This window comes from Zeus faber, assembly GCF_960531495.2.
Source record: "Zeus faber genome assembly, chromosome: 14".
Classification (NCBI taxonomy): Eukaryota; Metazoa; Chordata; class Actinopteri; order Zeiformes; family Zeidae; genus Zeus; species Zeus faber.
The window spans coordinates 9,526,251-9,550,926 of record NC_137200.1 but is presented as its reverse complement, the minus strand read 5'-3'; the positions used below and the strand labels follow the sequence as shown (position 1 = coordinate 9,550,926).

General features: G+C 43.5%; 1 protein-coding gene across 1 annotated transcript in view; it reads left to right on the top strand.

Moving 5' to 3' along the window:
- Positions 1-24,676, top strand: part of ncam1a (neural cell adhesion molecule 1a) — a 206,684-nt gene that overhangs the window by 160,956 nt on the left and 21,052 nt on the right. Inside the window, exons 9-13 of the mRNA XM_080013104.1 lie at positions 5,874-6,024; positions 9,280-9,464; positions 10,376-10,472; positions 11,754-11,921; positions 14,253-14,378. Of these exons, the coding sequence (XP_079869230.1) occupies positions 5,874-6,024; positions 9,280-9,464; positions 10,376-10,472; positions 11,754-11,921; positions 14,253-14,378 (727 nt within the window). The remainder of the gene's footprint in view (positions 1-5,873; positions 6,025-9,279; positions 9,465-10,375; positions 10,473-11,753; positions 11,922-14,252; positions 14,379-24,676) is intronic.

The window sequence follows — 24,676 nt, the reverse complement described above, 5'->3', positions numbered from 1 at the left end:
GCGCTGCGGACCTCTTGAGACACGGCATCTGACACCCAGAGGGGGAGGGATGGGGCCTAGCGAGAGCTGTGTCTGGGCCAGCGCAGTGTCCGTATCGAAAATGATCCAACGGTTGACGCTGCTCTCTGCTTTACGGGCCGGGCCGCCGGACAATCTTTTTTTTATTATGATTATTTTTTTTAACGATATTGGGGCCGGCCCGCCGGGAAAACGGCTGGTATGCCGGTCCACGTCTGATTTAGACGTCACCCCGTCGCCTATCAATCCACGGAATCAGCCTAGTGGCGTGGCCAGGCTGCAACCACACTCAGGTCAGCCTGTGGCGTTATTTATTTGCCGTTTATTTCCAAATGTGAAAATTCCATTGTCTCCGTGTGGTTATTCCAATCTTCCGGTCGGAGGACCTGTCGGAGGACTGTTCCATCATTCCGACAGACAACTCAACTGCGACTGAAGTCCTGGTTGCCTTTTCCAATTAACGGTGCCATTTATCACTGACAGTCAGCAGAAAGCAATCCCCCAAACGCAGCCGCTCTGCGTTTCACACACCTTTTCCCGGGGAAAAAACACCACTTTCATGAATCAAAACAAAAAAGGAATCCGGGCGTGGCACCGGGCGTGATCTTCCCTTGTCAGCGCCTGACGACTTTTTGATTTAATGCTCGGCCATATTCGCAAAATGCCGCAGATCATTTGATAATAGCGGTCACTAATTTTCATTAACGCTGCCTTTCTGGGCTCATATATCATTGGCGTCCCGTTCACCGCGCCCCATTTGTCCGTTCATCTCGCTTCGGTTTATCAAGGCTGATGATCACATCCAAGCGCTTTACGGCGTCGCCAAACAGGTAGATTCATCATTGTCGCCATTAAATATAATGACCTCTCTAATGTCACTATTCTGTCCTTAATGGAAGGGAAATCACCGCCGCATGCAAAGTCGTCACTCAGCAAAGTTTGGGCGTCTCGTCTGAAGGTTTTTTTCGACAGGCTGGTTTATTGAAAAAGGTGGTGCTTCTCGCTGAGCAGCGAATACAACAACAACAACAACAACAACAACAACAACAACAACAACAACAACACAGCAGGGTGTATTTTGAACCGCAGACCGGGAGGTTGATTGAGAACCACTGGGCAAAGGGTATTTATACGCTTTTCAAGTTCCCAGTTGCGCAGAGTGTTGTTTTTTTTAGTTTGTTTCATTCAATTACAAGAAGTACATCTACCATAAAAACAAAGTGTTATTATCGATTTTGTTTGGAGAAACAGGGAGCGGGGACGCACAGCGGTCAGCGGAGCGGAGATTGCGGTGCCGCCACCCTTTTATGTATTTATTTGTTTGTTTTCAGAATGGTTAAAAAAAAACGGGATATTTACCAGAAAATACCCGAGATTAGGCCTGACGGTACTAGCCGCACGAAAACACACCGTTTGTAGTCGCCGTTATTTGGAGGTTTCTGGCGCACGCTCAACGTGTGAAACAGGAATTTGCGTAAATCGGGGTGATGACGTCATCGTTTGGCGAAGCCTCCGTTTCACCGCTCCACACAAACACGCCGAAAAGTCTCCACCCTGGAAGGCGTTTTCCAAAAGATTTGTTTTCAGCGACCCCGAAGGGCCGTTTTGTTGTGGACGGGAGGCCAAACCGCAGAGAGTGTGTGTGTGTGTGTGTGTGTGTGTGTGTGTGTGTGTGTGTGTGTGTGGACTGAGAATGCCAAAAAGAGAGAAGCAGCGATTAGAAGAGCCTCCCTACTAAGCCAGGAGGGCTTCTCTAATCATGAGCTTTGCTGACATATTGTCTTCTTTCTCAGCAGTCCCTTCAAGAGCAGCGCTTCCAATTTTCTCTTCTATTGAATTTATTCATATTTTATAATTAAGAAGTTCCCATGATTAATTAGGGAATCGAGTATCGGCTTGGCATGTGTGTTCAGGGTGTCTTACGCCGGAGTAAAGCAGGCGACCCGTGACCTTGAACAGGAATGAGCTGGTAATGAAGACGGATGGATGGACAGAGTATAGATTTGCTGTTTTAATCGTCGGGAATGGTTCCGGGAACATTATTTTGCTGAATTATTATTGTTTTTTTGCAGTAGTAGTAGTTGTTTTAGTTTCTTTATTTTTGACATGACATAACCCCTCCTCTGCTCTTTGCAGCTGCATGGACTGTACTGTACTGTGCATGTGCTGTCTGTGGATCCATTGCAGAGGCTTAGCTCGCTCCGTGTTGTTGCTCCATGTTTTCATTCTGTGTGTTTGTCACCTCTAGGCCTCTTGGACTCGACCAGACACGTATGAGGTATGGCTACTAGATACCGTAGCCTCACTTAAGCTGCAGTTAGCTCCAGTGTACAGACGGGGCCACCACCGTCGCAGAGCAGAAAGTGTTGCCGCTCGGTCTTCCAAGCCCCCGCTTGCACGAATAACCTAATAACTCCCATACATTTCTCAGCGGATTAACTCTTAACGGAGCTGTGGGAGCGGTCTCAAAAAGAGAGGCAATTCAATTTCACTAGCGATGGACGCCTCGTATTTCCCCCAGGTCACGGTCTGGCTATTTCTCAGATGCGACTTGATCTTGGAAAATAATCCTTTTTCAAATTGTTTTTTGAGGAAGGTGACTTGGGGTGTTAAGTACGATTGTAGAAATGTAGCCGGGCCTACGAAACCGCCGTAGGCAAACGCTGTCTGCTCTGCTTTGGGTCGGCCAATCCAGCAACCCCCCCTGACACAACATTAACCCCCTCCTCAAGATAGTCCTCATAACATAAGGGATATAACCCTCTAACTTCCTTCGCTGCCAAACTAATAGGGTTGGACCTGTTCAATGAGGGAGTGAATGTGATGTACCATGTGCTATAATGTCAGAGGACACCGTGGAACTCCCAAGAGAACGGAGACTGGTGTGGATTTGAAATGTGTTGCAAAGTATTCTATCAGCAGCGGTACACAGTATGCAGAAAAACGGGCATCCCAGCCAAACAGAAACATGGAATGCTTCTAATTTGTCTTCTTATGCAACAATCTTCCCATAATCTGTGTTTATTTTGATGACCGCAGCGCAGACTCCTGCATTCTGCTGAGTAGCGCCCTCAGGCCTCAGCGGCGCCTCCTTGCTTTGACATTTGAACATTTGCCCTGGAACTCTCGCTGTGTGAGGTTTATGGACTGTGTAGTAGCCGTGACATTTTTTCTTCTTCTTTACCTCCTCTACGCAGTTTTTAAACCAGTGCTTTGAATCTGTTTGTATCTGTGGGTAAACTGCCTTGTTGTTTTCTCTTCCATGTTTTCCTTACTTCGATGTGTTTGATGTCGCAACTAGTTACTCAAAGTATTTGCAATAGTAATTGTAGAAAATGGTGTGTTGTGTTGTTAGATGCCATTAGATGCTATTATATATTTGACAAGGCTTTAGTATTTCGACAAAATAATATATTGGTGTGCATCTCTATTTATTATTGTAACTGGGAGCTTAGATGTCTTTGCTGTTTGATCATATTCTGTTTATGATTTAATACAAACAAGTTTGTTTTGATTTGAGAAAGAAAACCTCCAGCCTGACACTACTACTATTTTCACCACTACTACTACCAGTACTAATTCTACAGTACAACTAGTACTACTACTGCTACCACATGTATTACTACTACTACTACAACTATTACTACTACTACACACACACACGCACTCAAACTTAGCGGTGGTGCTTCGAGGTGGTGGCCAGATTGGGCCACGGTCCACCTCCCACGGAAACCCAGCCCTCCGGCCCTCCTGCCGCGGTTGCCCGTGAAAGGCTTTGACGAGGCTACAGGTCAAATCCATCCTGCGTGACCGCCCGCTCAAGGGCTTTAGCTGGAGACAACAAACGGCCACACCTGTACAGTGCTAAATGGAATACGTGGAGTCTTGCGACAGCTTGACAGGCCGCTGCTGGGGCATTCTTCTCCGGGTTTCATTTGATTTCATAGCGGAAAACATGATGCTTTACAGCCAACAGAAAATAAAGCATTGTGCGCCCACGCAAAGGTAGGCTGAGTTGACTGGAGCCGAGTGCGCCCCAGTCAACACATTCAAATATCAGTTATTTCCTTTGCTTACAATGATTGCACCACCCCTGTATGCATTTGGGAGCAAATCAGAATGGCATAATCGCAAGCAAATGTTGTGGCCATGAATGAATTAGGTCTGCACTTGATTCCTCCTCCCATCACGGAATGAAAGCACATTAGCAGCCTTTTTTTGCAGTTCAGCGGCGTGTTCAGCGTCGCTCCTTGTGGTGTCACGGCCATCAAACGAGATTAATGTTGCCCTTTCAAAATGCTGCGGGATACTTCCTCATATCCTCACTCGTAAGAGGAGAAATGTTACTGCGGGATCTAAGGGGATGTTACTAAACTTACTTACTGTACAGTGGAGTTTGGCTATTTTTAAATCCAGTCTTTACAAAATGTTGGTTCCGATCGTTTATAACTGCTAAATGGGCAACCTGGCTGAGCGCTTGACTATTGAGGAAACTACCACTCTGCTGCAGCTTCACTGTGCTTAAATGCAGTCCAATGGGGCAAAAGTCTAAGCCTTATAAAACACGTCGAATGTTCCGATCAAAAAGGGAACGCCTACAATACTGCAAGAGATTTGTATGTTATAGTGGAACGACTATATGTTATATTGGGAAGAAATGTTCACAAATGTGATATTACTGTTGTTAAATACATGTGAAAAAGAGCAGAGTGGTACATTTCTCAATAGTTCGGCGAGTTATTAATTATGGAAACCAACACTTTAATACGGCCCGTGTTGAAAAAAATATCGAAGCCGTCCTTTCACTCTCAAACGTTCCAAAATGCTAAAGCCTCAAAGCCAGCCTCTCTGGGTCTGTGGCTGTTGCTTTGGTATGATCGCCTGTGATGTTTTTAGTGCTCTCTGTGTTTTTTACGAACAGCCAAGATTGATTTAGCCACCTTCTCTAATGTCCCTTCAGGGAAACAGAGAAATTAATCTCAGACCTCAGACCTCAAACCCTCTCCAAGGTGAAACAGGCCTTCAGTGTTTTGGCTGGATTTGTGACCGACAATATTACGATTAAAAGAGACACAATCGAAAGGCTGCTTCCCACTTTTCCCCACCCCCAAGTACATTTAACAGCAGACACATCACAAAGCTGTCAACTTTTATAATGTAATAACTAGTGCTGTCAAACGATAAAAATTATTAATCATATGAATTTGGAGAGTGAATAGTGATTAATCACAATTTCCTAATTTGACCCCAAATAAAGATTTTTCTATTTTAAAATCAGTGCAAAATGTATTTAATGGTATTTTCAACATAAACAAGCCACCAGTGTTCTATTCCTTTGCACTGAGCCAGTTGCCAAGACAAACACGCCTTACAATGCATGAAATGCTAAATTAAATCATTGAAAACTATAAAATAGTAAACATGTACAGTACCAGTAAAGTAATACAATTATTATTTTGCCCCTGCAATTTCGAGGGGGGCCCCCTAGGGGGGTGTGGACCATAGTTTGGGAACCCATTGTATATATAGATATACTGTAAAGTCTGTAAAAAGAACACTTTCATACTGAAATGTTTGTAATTTCATTGTTGTCAAGTTGACGTGTTATTAACCCTTTATTAATACATTATCTTTGACAGCCCGAGCAAAAACATAAATCAATACATTTTTCCACCAATCATATTTTCTACGCACACAAATACCGTTCGTCGTCTAACAAGCCTGAAGCAAATACGGCCGTTTCGAACAAGGTTGAAAATCGTTTTTTTTGGGCTCGGGAACCGGTTCGGTGCAACACTTCATACGAAGGAAATGACCTGTGAATGTGTTGTTCTCCCGCCCTCTCCCTCTCGTAGAGCCTGGATGGCAACGTCGTGGTTCGTAGCCACGCCCGCGTTTCCTCCCTCACCTTGAAGTACGTGCAGTTCAGCGACGCCGGCCAGTACCTGTGCACCGCCCGCAACTCCATCGGCCAGGACAGCCAAGGAATGTACCTGGAAGTCCGCTGTAAGTCTCTCAACTCTTTTTTCAACCTTCGGTCCATCCTAAGCAGTAGTGTCGGTGAGCAAAATGTCAATAAGGGGGCGGGGAATTGGTGCTGTGAGAGCTCTTGGCGTGACCTTTTTCACATCCTTATCCCGCTAACCACTGAAAACATCACAAAACAAAGACGAACACACAGAACTTCACTCTGGCAAAAGTGGATTTGTCCTCAAAGTGATGCAAGAATGCCTGCTCTCTCCTGATGCCACCCTTGAGGCACGAGGCTTTGTGTAAGGTCTTTGTGTTCGGCTCTCCCTGATAAGGAGCGTTCAACACGCTTCACTCCTGCGGTTGTTACACATTCAAGTGGGACAGTACACTAGATTTCTTGAAATATTCAAAATGTTCCTTGGAAAGAAGCCAGAACTATGAAAGCTGGTTAACCAGTAATTGGATTATATCCCCAGTCCCTAAATGCACACCATAAAATTCACGCCTAAAACCAGATAGGAATCTGAATAGCACCTCCTGATTGGACTGTTGGCGAGTATAATCAGTGAATAATCAGGTAGCTGAGCAATTACCACGAAATGAAAAGGAGCTTTGTCTCAAGCAAAGCTCTGGCTATAGCTCCATCCCATTTGAGGCGGCATCGATGCGAAATTCTTGGCAAGTCCGACACACACCCATGGCGGCATCTCAGTACACATCATTCTAAACTTACGCCCGATATTATCCCATTAGTTGTGGGGTGTGTGTGCATTCCTGTGTATTCACAAGGAGCTGTTATTTCTTCCAGGGTTTTTTTTGTCAGTCATGCTCCTGATGAATATTTAACAAAAAGCGATTTTTCCCCTCGAGAAGCAGAAGCTTTTTCTTTGAAAGATCTATCATGACTGGGCCGAAAGCCACCCTCGCCCCCCCGGCTTGTCAATGACCTCCCAAAGTGCATTCGATAGAGACGGTGGATCTTCACACATCAGGGAGTAGACGGAGCATCTGCCGCGTCAGCCGCGTCCGTCACATCAGTTGCTGTAGGCAGGGATGGGGTAGCAGAGGGATCCAAGGCCAGAATTGAGCATTCAGGGTCGGAACGGAGGCCCTCGTCGGGCCACACGCCACGCCCGAGTTTGTCATCATCCTACAGCCCAGGCCTAGGTCACTACGCCGACAGGGAACAACAACAAAAACATAAATAACAGGAGCGTTTTCTTTTTCACTCCAAAAAGAGAAAAAGCTTTTCATCACTAGTTCCACCTCTTTGTTTAATTGTATTCATTATACCCCTTTGCCACTGCACAAAAAACCCGGTAACAGCCGCTAACAATCGGTATTTTGTCACCAGTGGGAAAGGAAAAATCCGGTCTCAGTCTCGGGTCAAATGACTCGCAATAGACCTGGATTTCAATCGGCTCCGCCTCCGATGGGCTCTGAGGTGAACGGAGCACACGGGTCGACCGGCTATTTTCCGTCACTTTACCTGGGCGATGCGAAGGGCGTTGAAGTTCCGGACGCTGGCGCATAAATAGACAAGAATATCTGTGTGCCGTTCAATCATTTCATATCCCATTTAGAAACCAAAGCAGAAGTTATTGACTTTGATCTGCATGGGGGACCGCAAAATGTTGTGAGTGTGGGGATCGCACCGTGGGGACCACAGCGGAGAACGCCCCCCGCTCCTCGTCGGTCCCTGCTCCCCGTCGCCGAAGGACCGATGCGCACTTGCGCACGGCAGCATGGAGTATCTGTGTGCGGGTGAACTGTAATGCTTTTCCAAGTTTTACAGTTTTATGTCGTTTGTTTAAGTTGCTGTCTCCTTGTCTCTTACTTGTCCGGGGTCTTCATGACGTCGAACGTGACACACCAGAAGAAAAAAAAACGGCATTTCTCCTGGCAATGGGAAAGGTGTCAATTTCTTTATTTACTTGTTTTTAGCGGGTTGACCCAGGTTAAAATAACAGAGGTCAATCCGCACGAGCTGCCCGAGGAAATCAGGCCGGTTGAGTCAGTTCCTGCGATCCCTCCTTGAATCTCTTCCTAAAATGAACTTTTATCAGAAAGCATGTCCTGATTTGTTTGTTTGTTTGTTTATTAAATTATTTGTATTATGTTTCATAATTTTGTTAAATTTCCTGATTTACTGTTTTAAATATCTTAATAATATGCTTGCTTTTTGTTGATATTCCCTGTGAAGCTCTGTTTTTGAAGAGTTACTTTTTTTTTATTTTTATTAATAACCTTACTTGTCTATCACAGTAGCGACTCACTTTTAAATGCTTTTGTTAAAAAAAGTGATATTGTTTACAAGCGGTTTGCCATAAAATCACTGTAGCAACATTTTGAAGCACAGCGCGTTAAAACCAGGCCGCCGAATACTGTAAATGGCAACGGCATGGTTGCAGGCTTTCCAGGTGTCATTGAGGTCTGGGACCACTTACAGTAAAGCACAGTTGAGTGCAAGTTTACTGGCAGCATGTTTTTCAATCTGAGTAATTGGTTTTTCTGCAGGTAACACAGTTAGAGAGCCACTTGGGTGACACCGCCACGCAAGCACATTGGCAGCTCATTAACACTTCCCATTTGCGCCAATGATATTAAAATTGGATTTTGTCGTGACTCCCCCATCTGATACTTTGTCCGTTGACTGTGCATTTGTATCTGGCGCCGGTCTTAATGCGACAAATGGACGTTTCATCAAAACAATACGAGTCGTTTTGAAAAGAAAAAGAAAAAGCAATTGTATATACACAACTTTGCTTCTACTGTTCTAACCCATATGGCTATAGACTTTCTCCATCCGTTCACACTGTCCCATGGCTCGGTCTACCATCACTATTTTAATTTGTCGACATACAGACAGTTATTAAATGTAAAATCTGGACCGTTACTTGACATTGATCTGCTGTTTTCCTAGGCATCAGTTTGTGTCCATCATCTTGAAGGATAGGTTCTCTATTTTTCAACCCATGGCCTGATTATTAAAATTGGTGTTCCCCACCATTTATAACTGTAGGGGGAGATTTAACACGTGTAGGGCATGTGAAATGTGTTTCTAAGACTTAAACATTTGATAGATTTCATCTATTTAAATTCATGTTCTTAACTATTCTTAAATATTTTTAGGCATTTTTATCCTTCCTCCATTGTATGTGTTTTTGAGTTTCACCCTTTTTATATCTGAGATGTGCAGCTGTTATGAGATGTCTATTCTGCATACAAACCAATTTCCCCTCGTCTTGATTGACTGATTGACTGATTGAATGATTGATTGATTGACAGACGCTCCGAAGATCCAGGGTTCGGTGGCGGTGTATACCTGGGAAGGGAACCCGATCAACATCACCTGCGAGGTGCTCGCGCACCCCTGGGCCTCGGTGATGTGGTTCAGAGAAGGTCAGCAGTTGCCCCACGCCAACGCCAGCAACCTGAGGATCTACAGCACCCCGGCCGGCAGCTACCTGGAGGTCTGCTTTCTACCCTGATCAAAACCAACCTGAGTGCTCAAATGATCAAAACAGCACTGGGGGGAAAACAAAATCTTTGCAATTTAGACTGAGGACTTGATTGATGGGAGAAAGCTCTTAACATTAAATGGCGTTTTTCAAAGCTTTGATTATTCTGCGAAACCTTGTTTACCCGAACCAACCCCGCGGGACTGAAATAAATTGAATGAATATGCATGAAAATTTTCCAAGTGGTTCAAACTCCACGCAGGAATAAACAGGAATATCCTACATTTAGCAGAATCTGAATCAGAACCAGAATCTGTTTATTTCAGAAAGCACATTTCCATATGCAAGGAATTTGTTGTGGTAAAGATTGGTGCATCGCTGAAAAGACAATCGGCATAAAAACCTTAAGAAGTCTGAAAAGAATAAAGATAAGAGTTGCCAAATGTGCAAAAATTGCCAAATACCCAAAGAAACTTAACAAGATAAGTTAAGTTAAGTTAGAAGGCAAGTGTGGTTGCTATTATAGGTATGTGAATAAAATCATAGATAACAATGAATGAGTAGATATAACTTATAACCATGTCTTCACTAAATTATTATAATGTTCAATATGTTATTATATTATATAAGTATAGTCATATAATTAGTCACAATATGATCTAGAAACATCACAGAAATATATTGAAACTTCTAAATGACTGCCTGCAAGGAAAAACGTGAGGCTTTGAGTGCACACTTGAGAGTAGACGTCATATTACCATATCAACATGACTGGTGGGAAAGGGCATTAATTAATGTATGTATCACAGGTTCCTACCTTAGTGCTTTAAAGGAGGACCCCTTTGAGGAAAAAATACATCCCAGGGCTTTGTTGCAGAGATGAAGGGCTGTGATGAGGTTTCTCCTCTTTTCCGCCTCCGCAGGTCACTCCGGACTCTCAGGGCGACTTTGGGACCTACAATTGCACGGCGGCCAATGTGATTGGCACCGAGTCCAAGGAGTTCATTCTGATCCAAGCAGGTCCGTAAAAAAACCCAAAAACATCTAAATTAGAAAATGCTGTCTCTACCGCTTTTTTAAACGCTTTTGTTGTCATTTTTCCGCATTTTCAAATCAGTCTGCAATTGATGTGTGAGGTTGTGAGTCACCGTCACCCGCTAAGTGCCAGGCTTACGAGCCAGATAAGATCTGGCGAGTTAATCAAAACACGAGAACCGCACGACCCTGGTGTCTGATAGGAGGCTCGTAATGAGGCCAGGTTGTTATAAGGAGGGCCGTGCCGTCCTTATCGAATTTGCAGGATTATCTGCTAGGACTGCTCCCCCGGGTGAACCTGGCGAGGAGCGGCGTGGGATCACGGGCAACGTGCCGAAGCGGCTTTCTGCATCGCTTATTCCCTCAGCTGCATGCAACCCCCCACCGAATGGATCACAATGCTCCCCAATCTACCGCTACATGGGCTTCCCGGCTAACGATGTTTTCTTTTTGACCCTCCGTCAGAATTAACTCGCTGGCTCAGAGATAGCTAACTATTCTCCCCCTGCTATAAAAACTGTGGCAAGCAGCTCAGACGGCACAGCGGTTTATCTCAAAATGGTGGACAGTCCGTGTGCGAGTAAACAAGTGGCTGGTGAAGAGAATGTGCATAGGGTGACCACATTTTGAAACCCACAAACTGGGACCCTTAAGTCTGCCGCATGTGGGGACCCTGTTGGCGGGGGCGCTCCTCCATTATGCACGGTGCTTTTTTTTGTTTCGTTCAATAAAGTAACGGAGAGGCACGGGGACGCGCAGCGGAGTCGCCTGTAGGAAGCGCCTGCCCTACACACACACACACACACACACACGCACACCCCTGGAAACACACGATTCACAGCGAGCGAGCGAGTGGGTGTGTGATTGACGACGCCCACTTCTCCAGTGGGATCTTTGTGCACGCTCTTTTCTGCTTGCCTCTATACTGTATATCAAATAGTAGTAGCGGATGTTGAAAACCGGGATACATTTCGGGACTCAGATCGCAGCTCGAGCATCGGGACAGTCTGGTCACCGTAGTGTAGCATCCAATATCCCTGAACATCGACTTTTTTTACTTTACTTTAAGAAAACATTGAGCTCTCGTAAAATCATCTCTTGAAAGAGGTGGAGGGCGGAGTTGACATAGTTTTCGTCAGACACCGATTGCCATTTCCTTGACTTTCTTGCTTAAAGCAGAGTTGAAAAAGCCATTTCAATACAAACCTGAAGTGACACTCGGGCCTGCACATTTCAAACCTTTGGCCTCACCCCCTTGCGGTGCAGATGTGCCGTCGTCACCGGCCATCGAGCGCTTGGAGCCGTTCTCCAGCACGGCGCACATCGAGTTCGAGGAGCCTGACTCCAACGGCGGGGTCCCCATCCTCAGGTACAAGGTGGACTGGCGTCAGCCCGGCCAGGACTGGGCCAGCAAAAACTTCGACGCCGAATCTGGTGAGTCTCTAATCTAAGCAGGAATAAGGGTGAGGAGAAAGAGTTGCAACAAGTAAAAATGCTCTAGAAGTGTAACTAGAATAGAATTGCGTTCATATTGGGATGAATATTTAAAATTGGTCATTGTTAAAGGAGCGATGGAGCTGGACTGAGGAAGGAGTTAGGAAAGCCGGTTGACAGTTATTAGTCGCATGACTTGGATAGAATATTTTATTTGGGTGATATTTACTTTTCCAGCTCCAGATTTGTTCATCGACAGTCAACCCAATTTTTGTTTAACCCCTTATCAACTTTTCTCCCTAATCAATACACATTCTCATTCATAAAGCAGCCAGCAATTCAAGGTCTTGGATCCAAAGTCTGTTGAAGTGGTTTCAAGAAGTGTGCCTCCATTGGACGGGTTCTGCTTTCAGAAGGCATTGAAGGACAATTTTAAAGGTCACCCCCAGCAACAACATGGCATGCCACAATAACGGGGGGGTAGTGGCTCAGGAGGTATAGAGCGGGTCGGCTAGTAATCGGAAGATTGCCGGTTCGATCCCCAGCACCTCCTGGTAGCATGCTGATGTGTCCTTGAGCAAGACACTTAACTTCCTGACTGCTCCCCCGGTGCCGCTATATGGTAGCCCACTGCTCCTAGATATGTCAGTGACTAGGATGGGTAAAATGCAGAGAAATGCATTTTGTTGCCTCAGTACATGTATCATTGCACTCTGTGCAATGACATTAAATCTAATCTAATAACAAGCAGCTGCTTATCATCATGGTGACCAGTGATAAACAAAGCAGATTGTCACTCAACTTCATTCGTGGGTTTAATAACTCTCCCAATTTCCTTAACATTAGAGCCCTTTCATGGGCGTCTGGAGTGAAAATTATAAAAGAAAAACATTCAAACAGCATTAAGACTACCGAAAAACCTTCAATTACCACGTTTAATGTGGAAGAGAAGGAACAAATCAAGACTAAATATCAGACCTGTCCCCGAGCTTGACAGCCGCACGGAGCCTTTGAAGGTCTGTGTATCTGGATGATTGTTGCTCTGTCCGTCACATGGGAGCTATCAGACGGGTTTTTGACAGGCCGCTCTGTCAGTGCAAGGCCCAAGAGTTGCCTGTCACGCACACGCGCACACACACACACACGCGCGCGCGCACACACACACACACACACACACACACACACACACACACACACACACACACACACACACACACACACACACACACACACACACACACACACACACACACACACACACACACACACACACAGAATGTCAAGAAGATATTTATCCATGAAAGAAAAATGTATCCACATAAGAAAAGACTGGCTAGCAAGCAAATCAATTTAATACTATTTATCCTTCTTTAAAAAAAAAACAAAAAAAAAAAACGGACATAATGGAACGAGTGTTTTGTATCTCGAATAGTGCGATAGTTGCAAGAGAAATACAACTGGAATTAATCAAAAGATGAACTCTAATGAAGTAAACATATGATAGTTTGACGATAAATAATCAAACAGTCGAGCCCAAAGCTTCAGTTGAGAAACCTGAATATCGCGAGACATCGGTTGAACTGTATTTGGTGCAACACTTAAATCTCAATTCTAGGACATGTATCTCCGCAGTTACTGTGAAGTTGAATTTATTCCCAGATCAGCATTAATCCCGATAGTGCTTCCCGGTTGGTTTGGCCATTGATACACACATGTATGTTTTTGTGATAATATAAATCTCACAATAAAATCCCCCTCTAATCAAAGTCAAATATTTTGTTCTCATCATATTGTGTCAAATCTCTATTCTTTTTACTTAAATGAAAACAGACAGCGACAACAACAGAGTAATTCCATGGATCTAAGTACACACAAATCTCTAATCTCAAACTAAATACAAACTGTGTTGAAGCCATTTTTTCTGGACAATTTAATGGCAAATCCGTCCACGTCTTACTTTCTAATCGAGAGCAAATACTTCTAATTATGCATAAACACACGAGTAGCCGAGAGGCTCCAGGAGTAGGAAAGAAAGCGTAAGACATGAGGTTAGCAATAGTGGCTGACCGCATCACTTCCGTGTTTACGGTCAAAGAAATTCCACCAGTCAGCCTTTCAAAACTCATGTTTGTCTTGAACTTCATGACGTCATTTTTTCGCAGTGCAATCCACGGGGCAGGTGTAGCAGAGCTGGGATACCGCGCGCCCTGTGTGTGTGTTTTAATCATGGCGCATCAATGTTAACCGCGCCACCCCTCCTGATTTTCTATTCCTTGAGAGCGTTTCCACCCGCTTCCTCACAACACGCTGCCATCCCTCGTCTCCCGACAGGCTCCAATTCCATCACCATCATCGGCCTGAAGCCCGAGACCACCTACGAGGTCAAGATGTCGGCCGTCAACGGCAAAGGTGAGGGCGAGAGCAGCCCGCCCACCACGTTCAAGACAGAACCAGTCCGTAAGTACAGCTCCCGCCTCCCGGGCACCGCGAGGTAGCGCTCACACCTGACCCCTAATATTTTTATCCCTTAAAATGCTTTTGTCCTCATCCACCGTCTCTCCCTGTCTATCCCCTCCCGAGCCAGATGCTGTCGGTAACCCACAACCTGATCCTCTCTTCCCTGAACCGCAATGCATTTCCCTTCCAGCCTCATTTATTACGCGTCGTGCGTCCACCGTCTAGCCTGGCTAACTGTGTGCGTGCGTGTGCGTGTGTGTGCGTGTGGCTCCCAGCAGTGAATAGTACTACGCACTTCTCTCCTCGCCACAAAAACTAGTGAACTTTGAACTAGTTTTACACTAGCGTGTGAGGAAGACCTCGACACCCTTTTCTTCCCTGACAGACCTTCTCGCCTGAATCTCGATTGCACGGACGACAAGTGTACTATCCCCCAAAAAACCCGGAGTATCCCTTTGAGGCAATGAAAATGGGAGAAGGAATTGATGGAATAGAAGGCAGCGAGAGGCTATTTCCACGTCCAATTGTAATGTTATTTGTCCTCCGGGCCACGTGGATAAATATTTACTCAAATTGGTTCCGGCTTGAGTGTCCACACTTCCGTCTGTGCTTCATCATCCCCCTCTGTTTGCGTAGCAAACACTCCTTTAATGTCCTCCCTAATCTGCCCGGTTCATCCGGGAGGGGGGTGGTTGGGGGGGGCTTTGTCCTACTTAGTGTTCACAGAACACACACGGTCAGAGCTCTGAGGTGACTTGTCAAAAAGAAACAAACAACAAAAAAAACGTCTTGTCCATTAGCTTTGACTCCAGTGCGGCGCTTCGGGTTGCAGTCACGCCTTGTTTTGTGTTTTCACAGTTACAGTGGAAATATATGCTGGCGTTTTTGCAGTCGGTTTGTGATTAACGCGGGGCCGTGCGTAATGGGGACACTTTCTCCGCTACTCTCTTACCCCCACCAAAACTCATGCTCAAGATATCGGTAAAGCACCACAGCCATTCTCAGCCACACATTGCAGTTACATCAAGGCTGCCCTGCAAAACTGTATGTTTAAAATGTATTTTTACTAAATTGCCAATGGCAATTTAACTTGATGAGAGTTCTATTACAGTCTTTTAGGACAGTCCACAAAACCGCAAAATAATTTTATGGTTTTCATGATTTAATTCCAATGATTTTGAAAATAAAATCATTTCATATGTTTTTCATTTGGCTCGTTATTTATCTTTTATTTGTTTGCATTGTAGGTTCAATCCACCCCGCCCGTGTAAGCAGGACAGAGTCACCCCCTACTGTTGCGATGCATTGCTCACCTCATCATCATGTACCATCTATGTTTGGTCTGTTTCTTCTCGTTTTCATCATGATTTTCCATCTCTTTCCTTTTTTTTTTCTTTTCTTCAACTGGACTTCTCAGGGTATTCTTTCACAAGTAAGTCTCTCCTCCCTGGCTTGCTTTGACGCAGTGTTTCTCCCAGCCAAGAAATGCCAGACGCGAAACTTGAGTTTGCTTTGCCTTGAGCGTAGAATTCCATGTTTTTTTTTATTAATAACCTGACGCTCCCAATGTTGTTGTCCACAAAATGTGACGCCGTTGATGAAATGCAACAATTTGCCAGGAGCTGAGAATAGAATACATCATGTAGTGTATCTACATTCCACACAGTTGAAAGTTCCAACAAGTTGAAATGCATACTTGTCATGGGACCCTAACTACTCGTGTTTTCACTCAATAAACCTTGCGTTAAACATCGTCTTTTAAAAGGGGTTTTCAACTGATGGCCCGCACTCCCCCTGGTGGTTATTGCCGGTACTTTGCTTCTTATTCAGGACGCTGGTCCCTGGGTCACCAACAGTTGAAAACCCCTGTTTTAAAAAATCCCTGTATGAGTGTAATTGACTTCCACCGAGTTCTCAAAAGTTAAAAGTTAGACAAAGGCCTCCTCCAAAAACATCGCCCATTGTCATCGCCACTGATTTTTTGTTGTCTTCTGTGTTGTCTTCCCATTACATCACCATCCGCAGTGTTCTCCGGACTTTCTTCCACCTCTCAGCACATTAGAATCGATATAATGATGTCAAGAAGATTTCCCCGTAGTGTTGTTGTATTAAGGCAGTAGCCTGAGAAAAAAAAGCTTCCCTTTAAAAAAAAAAAAGCAAGGCTCCAGTCTCAACACGCTTAAACACTGTAATTAGATATTTTGTTCCAGATGGATTTCCCTTCCGTTACACTAATGGAGATTCAGGTTTGTTTGGCCCGTGTTGTCGACTCTAGCCCAGGGTTCTGAAGTGGCTGTGCCCGTGTCCATGTAGAGTGCAAACTCCCATTAGCTCCCCAGCGTTACCTTTGCTTCTTCAATGTTGTGCATTTTGGTCAAAACCTCCTTCATCCGCCCAGACTCCACTCCTATTAGCTGGTGGGCAGTTGCAGTTCACTCGTTCAGTGCCTTTCAACCACTAGTTTCAAAGGGAGAACCATTAGTAGTGATTAGTAGTGAAGGTCCGACTCTTTCGTAGCCATTTTCCAAAGTCAATTTTCCGACTCTTGATTAGTTCGATTCAGTTGCCTTGGAATTTAGTCCTCTGTAATTATTTTCAGTTTGAAAGTCAAAGATTAACTCGCTCGCCCGTTCCAATGGCGAAGCAACTCCCAAGTCATTGAAATGATTTCTTCGCGACAAACGAATCGTTCGCGGTCGTTCGTCTTGCATCACTCGCTATTACAGTAAGTTGCTTTCACACATGAACTCCGGACAATATCCGGATCATCAGAACCGGACATTGTCCGGAGTTGCTCTTTCACACATGTAGCACACAACAGGAGATTGTCCGTGTCAGATGCGTTTACACCACCTGGAAATACTCTGGTTGGTTTACAAGAGGGGCGGAGTCTGGGTAGAGTGTGCAGGAGGCAGGACGTGACGCATGACATATGACGCATAGCGCGACAGAATTTTACAGCACACCTAAAGATGGCGGACGAGGCTGCCGACTTAACAGTAATTGTGACTTTTTTGGTTGTTACTCCATGTATTTGGACATATCTGCAATATAAATGAAAGAGTTGAAAGGAATATAAAGGAAAGCAGAAAGAAGTACGAAGCTGTGAATTCTGCGGACAGTTACCTGCTCTGTTTACACATATCGCTCAACGGGACATTACGTAGACTTTGTACTCGGGTGCTGACTGGGTAAAGTCTGGGTAATCTCCGGTCCAAATGATTAGGACATTTGCGTTCACACATACAGCTCCTCTGGGTAATGTCCGGATAATTTCAGGGTTGCAGTGCATGTGTGAAGGCAGCTTTACTCGGCCATAATAATAAGCACAAATCTATGGTTTGATGTTTTGTGAAGGTTTTAGTGGTTAACAGGATAGTGGTGTCCCATGGGATTATTTAATATACAGCTGCACTATTACTGATGATTTTTACTTTTTCAATTGTCAAGCGTTATGGATGTAGGCAAAATGTTACTATGAGTGCCTGTATTAACACTTACTGTAATGTGGTCTTCACGAGTGTGTTTCTATGACACACTACAAGAAGTTAGGTTGTGAAAATCTGTAAAATCATTGCATTGTATTATTATAAGATCATTTTTTCATTATTTTTTTATAATAATGTTATCATCCTTATCAATATATAAATAAATTAAAAAAACATCAGAAAAAGTTAAATTTCTTGCAAAGATAGAAACACTACCTCTGATCTTCTGAATTATGTATCACGGATTATGTATCATCCGTCACTCTTTAATCACGTTGCTGGTGGCTTAAACAGGACAAAAAAAACAACGTATTTTTGTGCTACTCCGTCTCTGTGAGACATGGGAAATGTGACGGCAGCGTACGCGCTGACGAGCTGCGAATCGCTGAGGTAGTGCGAAGCTGCATTCCGTTTCCTCGACATTAGTTACACAACCACGGGGGGCGGGGGAATGAAAGTTGACGCGGCTGAATTCATCATATTTTATATAAGCGTAGCTGCAGTCGTCTCACAAGCAATTTCCTTGACTATAAACACGTAAACATCCACCCGTCACTTAACATTAATCCACCTTTTTTGCTGAGTGTGTGCATAATCCCAGGTTTATTATCAGGGTTGTATGAGATATATATATATATATATATATATATATATATGCGTTCTGTCTGTTTTTGTATTGGTTATTTATGTGTGGAATACTTTTATCGTTCTATAGAAATTGTGCACTACAGTCTATTCACACTACCACTGTGATAAGACCTGACTGTAATTTTATTTTTTTTATTTTTTTACCCCCCACCTGCCGCATTAGTTTTCAGTACAATCAGTGGGGAAAATCACACAAAAAATTAAACGTGGTATCTGATTACTTTTCAAATTTATTTATATATTCATATATTTAATCCTTTATTTATTTAATATGTGGATTCATTTTACTTTTTCGGATCAGATACAGGTCTCCATGTGCGGTATCATCAACATACAAAGTTTTGTCTTTTTTTTCCCTCAAATGGCTCCGGTTTTATTGGCCCATTCGACCAGAGAGGAGCGGATTCATACCCAGACTCAACTCTCGTCAGAAGTTGTCAGTTGTAACCTGCAAGGCGTGCGCGCTACCCTTCTAGTTATCAAAACCTATTTTTTTTTTCACCGTGCGAACCCCGTGCGGCACGGCGTTAAGATGGGACAGGGTCTGGGTGGTAGGTGGCTCGGTGTGCTCTACCAGAGGGATGTCATGTATCCCAAGGATATACAGTATATACGCAGGTATATACTGTAGATACAGTACGTTAAAGCCGCGGACGAGCCGCTGCTGTTTTTGGTGTTTTGAGGCAGGAGGGAGTGAGGTGCGACTCAAGTTGACTGTGTTTCCACCATCTTTCAGTTTCACCAGAGACCTCGTCCCCCATCCCTCCAAAGAGCGTGGCCCTTAGTGAGTATGCCGGCTGACCCTCGGCCCCTCCCTCTCTCACCTGCTATGCCTCCCAGCTAGGTAGCTGCTGTCCTTTCTTGCCGGGCACTGTCCTAGAGACCCGACACGGATCACACTCTTTTGAGCCGCAAAACCTCTATTTCTGTTCTGTCAGAAGAAGGGGCGGATAATCCGTACTGGCATAAAACCAGTCTATTTCTCGCTGACGGACCGTCTGAAGACTATGAAAAATAGATGCCGCACAGTGCATCGCATCCTCATAAATAAACTAAAGAGCCAGCGCTTCACGCTCTCCACCCACCCACTCTGGTCATTGTGCGTTTTAATTTGGAGTGGATTTGGGGAAGGTGGGACTATGGGTACATGCAGGATGCATGCCTTGTGGCTTTACAAAAAACAAGGTAGCAACTCACACACCCCCTCCACCCTGGCTAATAACTGTAAATCCAGCCCTCTCACTTCACCCGTAGTATCTTGGCACCGCTTACTACTTTCCCTCCGTCACAGATCCCTCTGTGTGTCTTCCATCCCACGTGGTTAATTTACTCCTGTTTTTACTCCAAAAAAAACACCAACTCCATCCATTTAGCGAGAACGAATCACGGGCGATCTCCACAGGCCGAGTAGCTCCTTTTTTTTTCTTTGAGTTTTGATGTTAACTACAATAAATGAAAAAGTTTTGCACTAACTTTTTTATGAAAGAGACGGAGTAATGACGTAGAGAGTCCTCCTGCTTATGGACTGCGGTTTTCCCCGCAGCATATGTCTTTAATTTGTTCGGGTTTCTTTGGAATCGTTGCCCGTTATTTAATCATGCAAACTTAAATTGTAATTAATTTGAAGTTTTAGTTCATTTGAAGAGAAAGGTTGGGTTCTATCTGCTCACAGGAGGCAACGAGGCGACTTAATTTAGGGGGAAAAAAATGGCAAATGAATTTGCTTCAGTCACACACATCAAAGCTATTTATGCCGACGACCATTTGAGACGGATCAGTGACGCGAGTTATTTGATACATGAATGGAATGATAGTTATGCACAAAAATAATCATGAAAGTCATAATTCCGGTGATTGATCATGTTTTGTTGTGTACAGACCGGGCTCTGAGAATGTGACAAAATGCCGGAATATTTTGTGCAAGGCTCATGATTAGACATCCTCTTCCCTGCGTGTGGATTTGTCGTGTCTCACTCTCCCCGTAGTACTGACATAGACTGCGCTCAGACTACAGAACTTCATCAGTTTATTTGAAAATCTGTTTTCACCAGAGGTGGGAAAAGTACTCAAAACCTCAACTCCAAGTAAAATAACTGTGAAGCTCACTTCACACTGAACCCGAAAACGCATCCGACAGTCGGATCACTGGCGTTTGAACATGGCTTCCGGGTTTCGTGGTATTTACTCTTCACTGATTTCACCTTATCAGTCTACTAAAATCTATTTCTGTACAAATTTGATGCGATAATTAAGCAATCCAGTTGCGGAATTTTCATTCATAATCGATCGGCAAGGCCTCATTTAAAAGTTAGTTCCGACTTTCGTGGTTGTGCTACAAGCTTGTGGGGGACACCGCACCAGGATGCAAGGGACTCTGGGACTTTAAAATAAATAAATACATCTTCAATAAAGCACACACTCTTTTTATTGGTTCTGTTTGGAGAAACCCACAGCGGATGGGATGGAGCAGATGACATAATATATGACATGATATATATAATATAAGGAATGATATAAGGAAATCCGTGACCAGCTGACGCGGTCGGAAGCCCGAGCGTTTTGCTCACAGCGATTACTTTGTCATTAGTTTACATCATTATTTGGCACGTTGGCCACATCTAATTTGGACATCCCACGTTGGCGCATTATATAACACAGAAAATAAGGAAAAGCATGATAGGTCCCCTTTAATGTTAATAATGGCATTATTTTATATACGTGACTTATTCACTTCATTTTAAGCCCAGAGTTTTCAATCAGACTCTCTTTACTTTAGGCTTTAATATGAAAATTATATTTACTTGACCTAATTACCCAATATATTTGTATGTTGATTACTGGAGAACAGGTCACTAGTTACCGCCCACCTCCTAACAATTAGGAGTAAAAAGATCTTTAAAAAGGAAAAAGAAAAAGGTCATCTGATGAAGACGGTTTTCACCTGCAGTCTGAGCCATCGCCGTAGAAACGGTTGCGTCGTGTCCCTTCACGTGTCTTGACTAACACAGATTTAATTCCGGACTGCTTTCATTTTTTTGTGTTTGACCCAAAATGCAAGAGAACAGTGCATAAAAACAAAGGTACATGATCTTCCGTGCTGGCGTAAGTATGGTCACATTGTTTTGTGTGGGTTGGAATATTTGAGAAGGGTGTTCTACAAGGTTTTTTTGGTTTTTTTTTTATATTTATCTCATATTTTAGATTGGATTGCAACTACTATATGTGTTCTCGCTTTGATATTGTACATATCTGCAAATGTGTTTAACCCAAATGTTTTAAATCCCAAACCTTTTGTTTTCCCCTAACGCTTTGTGTCGTCGTACTGTTGTTCTGCTGTGTTACATGCTCAGTCATGGATGGCATCGCCAATTATGCAGATTTCCTCTGTTCTAATTTATTTTTTAATTATTAGATCTATTTTCCCTTGCTAAATGTAGCTTGAAAATTAGTTACACCATATTGTTTAGACCCAATCCAGGATTTCACAAATATAGAATTTCTACATAAATTCTCAGGCACTCAACGGATCTTGTTCTCCTGAGCTGAAACTCCTGAGAACTCCACATTATTTTTGCATTTAAGAGCTCGTTGGATCAGGGGTTCCCAAACTGGGGTCCGTGGCCCCCTGAGGGTCCTCAAAGTAATATCAGGGGGTCCTCAAAGGAATATATATGTATGTATATATACATATACAAGTATAGAATCTTGATAAAATAGAGTTTGTCTTGAGTGAAATGTGACTTGGAGCTACGGCTCAATGAACTTGTTGAATCCAGGATTGGGCAGCTAAGATGTAGGTTGTTTAAAATATATAATTTTCCATTGAAAACCAGTCAGAGGAAAAACTGTTTTAATTCGCCGGAGGTATATGAAGCAATTCAGGGCACATACTGTAGTTCTGCCACAAGTCTTGAAGGAGGAGTCAAATTTCAATCCTTTTCAAAACCTACTGTACCAAAAGTGTCTGCAAATGCTTCATACATCCGAATTGGAATGAGTTTATTCTGCCAAGTACATTTTCATTTTCATATTCGAGGAATTTGTCGGGGTGAGGACAGGGGAATTTCTGTAAAGAGAATTAGCATAAGAAAGCTTAATTCGCCAGACATTTTCAATGTTAAAAGAAAAAAAAAAATATATATATATACATTTATCAATTCATATGTTTATTTTTGCTGTTTGTGTTCCTGTTTTGTATTAATTTGTTTCATTTTGTCTTTAACATTCTGTTTTTTGTTGATTACCCACGATTGCATCATTTCAAATATGTTTTTTTAATGTTTTTCATGTGACCCTCCCCTCCGACCAACCTCCCTTCCCACCCGATTCCACTTTCCTTTCATCCAATCATGTGCGTGCGTATCATGTGACTTTGTCACGTGTCTCTTGCATGGTGCTGATGATGTCGTCTTCGCTGGTGAACAGAAGGTAACTTATTTATTCTTTGCTCAGTTTAAGATCCTAAGATCAACACCATCTAGAAACAGTTTAGACTCATAGCCATAGATAGGTCATTAACATCTGAGCTCCTTTTTTTGTTTCAATTCACTTTCTTTTATGATTTTATTATTTATTTATTTTTATCAGCCTGCACTTATTCATTTGAGAATTGCTTTCCCCATAGCCATTTCACTTGTGGAATACATTGCTCCATCTTAAAGGATAGCTTCACTGTTTTCCAACCCAGACTTTATTAAAATGTTAGATTCCATAGCACAACATCACTACATGCTTTACTACTGAGAAACTCAACACTCTGCTGGAGCTTCTCACGGTGCTTAAACGCAGTGTAATGGGGCAAAAAGGAAATAAACCTATCCTTTAAGCACAAAGAAATGATTCAGCACTGTTTCCCACCTCGCCCCTTGATACAGGAAATATTAAACCACGAAGATTTAATTGGAAGTCGGTGACTCAAGAATGGTTGACGTCTTAATCCGTCTAGAACTTTTGTGAATTATTTTCAAGCATCCCCCAGGCAGGTTGTGAGTGCCACGTTTTGTAAACTGCATCGCACGCACGTATGTTTTTGGGTTTTTTTGTCTGTCTGTGTCTACTCACGTATGGAACTACTCCCTTTCACACCCCCTCTCGAATGAACATTTTACTGTACGGCCATGGAACTAACAGACCCGTTGACCCCCTGTAACTGCATGGGACTTCACATCCAACCTCCTCTACCTCAGCGACAACTCTCCGTCCTGGGTCTGGCCTGTCTGCATGTCTGTCCTGTCCGTGCCCCGACCATCCAGTGCCTCACTTGTTATTCACATGTTGCGATACAGACTTGACATCCGATTTAACACGCAGAGACCTTGAAATTCATCTGGTGTGACAATCGTACAACATTTGATATTCGGTGAATTTGTCAACATAATGATAGAGATTTAACATTGCGCACCAGTGTAAAAGCTTAGCTCTATTCAGACCGCCAATAGGCTGGTAAAAATCTCACGTCTCCAACTAGAGGCAAATCATTTGAAGTGTTTATGGTTTAAAGGCCACCTCCCGTCAATTCAAATTGTCATTTAAAGACGCAGATTAGCAACATCACGGCCACTGGTTTGATAAGTGAAGCCGAATCTTCCCCGAGCGGTGGTGAACATGCCGATCGCTGAACGCAAAACTAACTTTTGAGGCGGAGGAATTTTCTATATAGATATCCGACTCGTTGTCAAAACGCTGTAATCGCTCAGTTGCAAAGAAGCGGAACGAGTGTGAAGGAATGTTTTTATTTTGCGGTGAGCAAGTGTGCCAGCCTGGGATAACCATACAGTGCCAAGTATTGCTTTTAACGAGGGCTTGAAATTGGGAACCTCATGGTTATTTGTCCAAAAAAAAAAGGAAAAACGTTTGGAAGTGAGTGTGGAATGGATAAAATGCAGATGGGATATACATAGGGGAAAAAAAAACATAAAAGAGCTCAAAGACGCACAGAAAATAAAAAATAAATATACAAACACGACTGGAGGTTGCCTTTAAATCTTGACACTTATTGTTGCGTCAGATGAAATTCAAGAAATCTTTCCGTCCAAGTCATGGCATATTGAATAACAGAGCGTTGTTGAAACCAGAGCGCGTGTTGTGCCTAACCACATTCTCTCCGTTTTAGCGATCACCTAAAACACTTCCTAACGACGCGTGACCATCATGAGGGAAAAA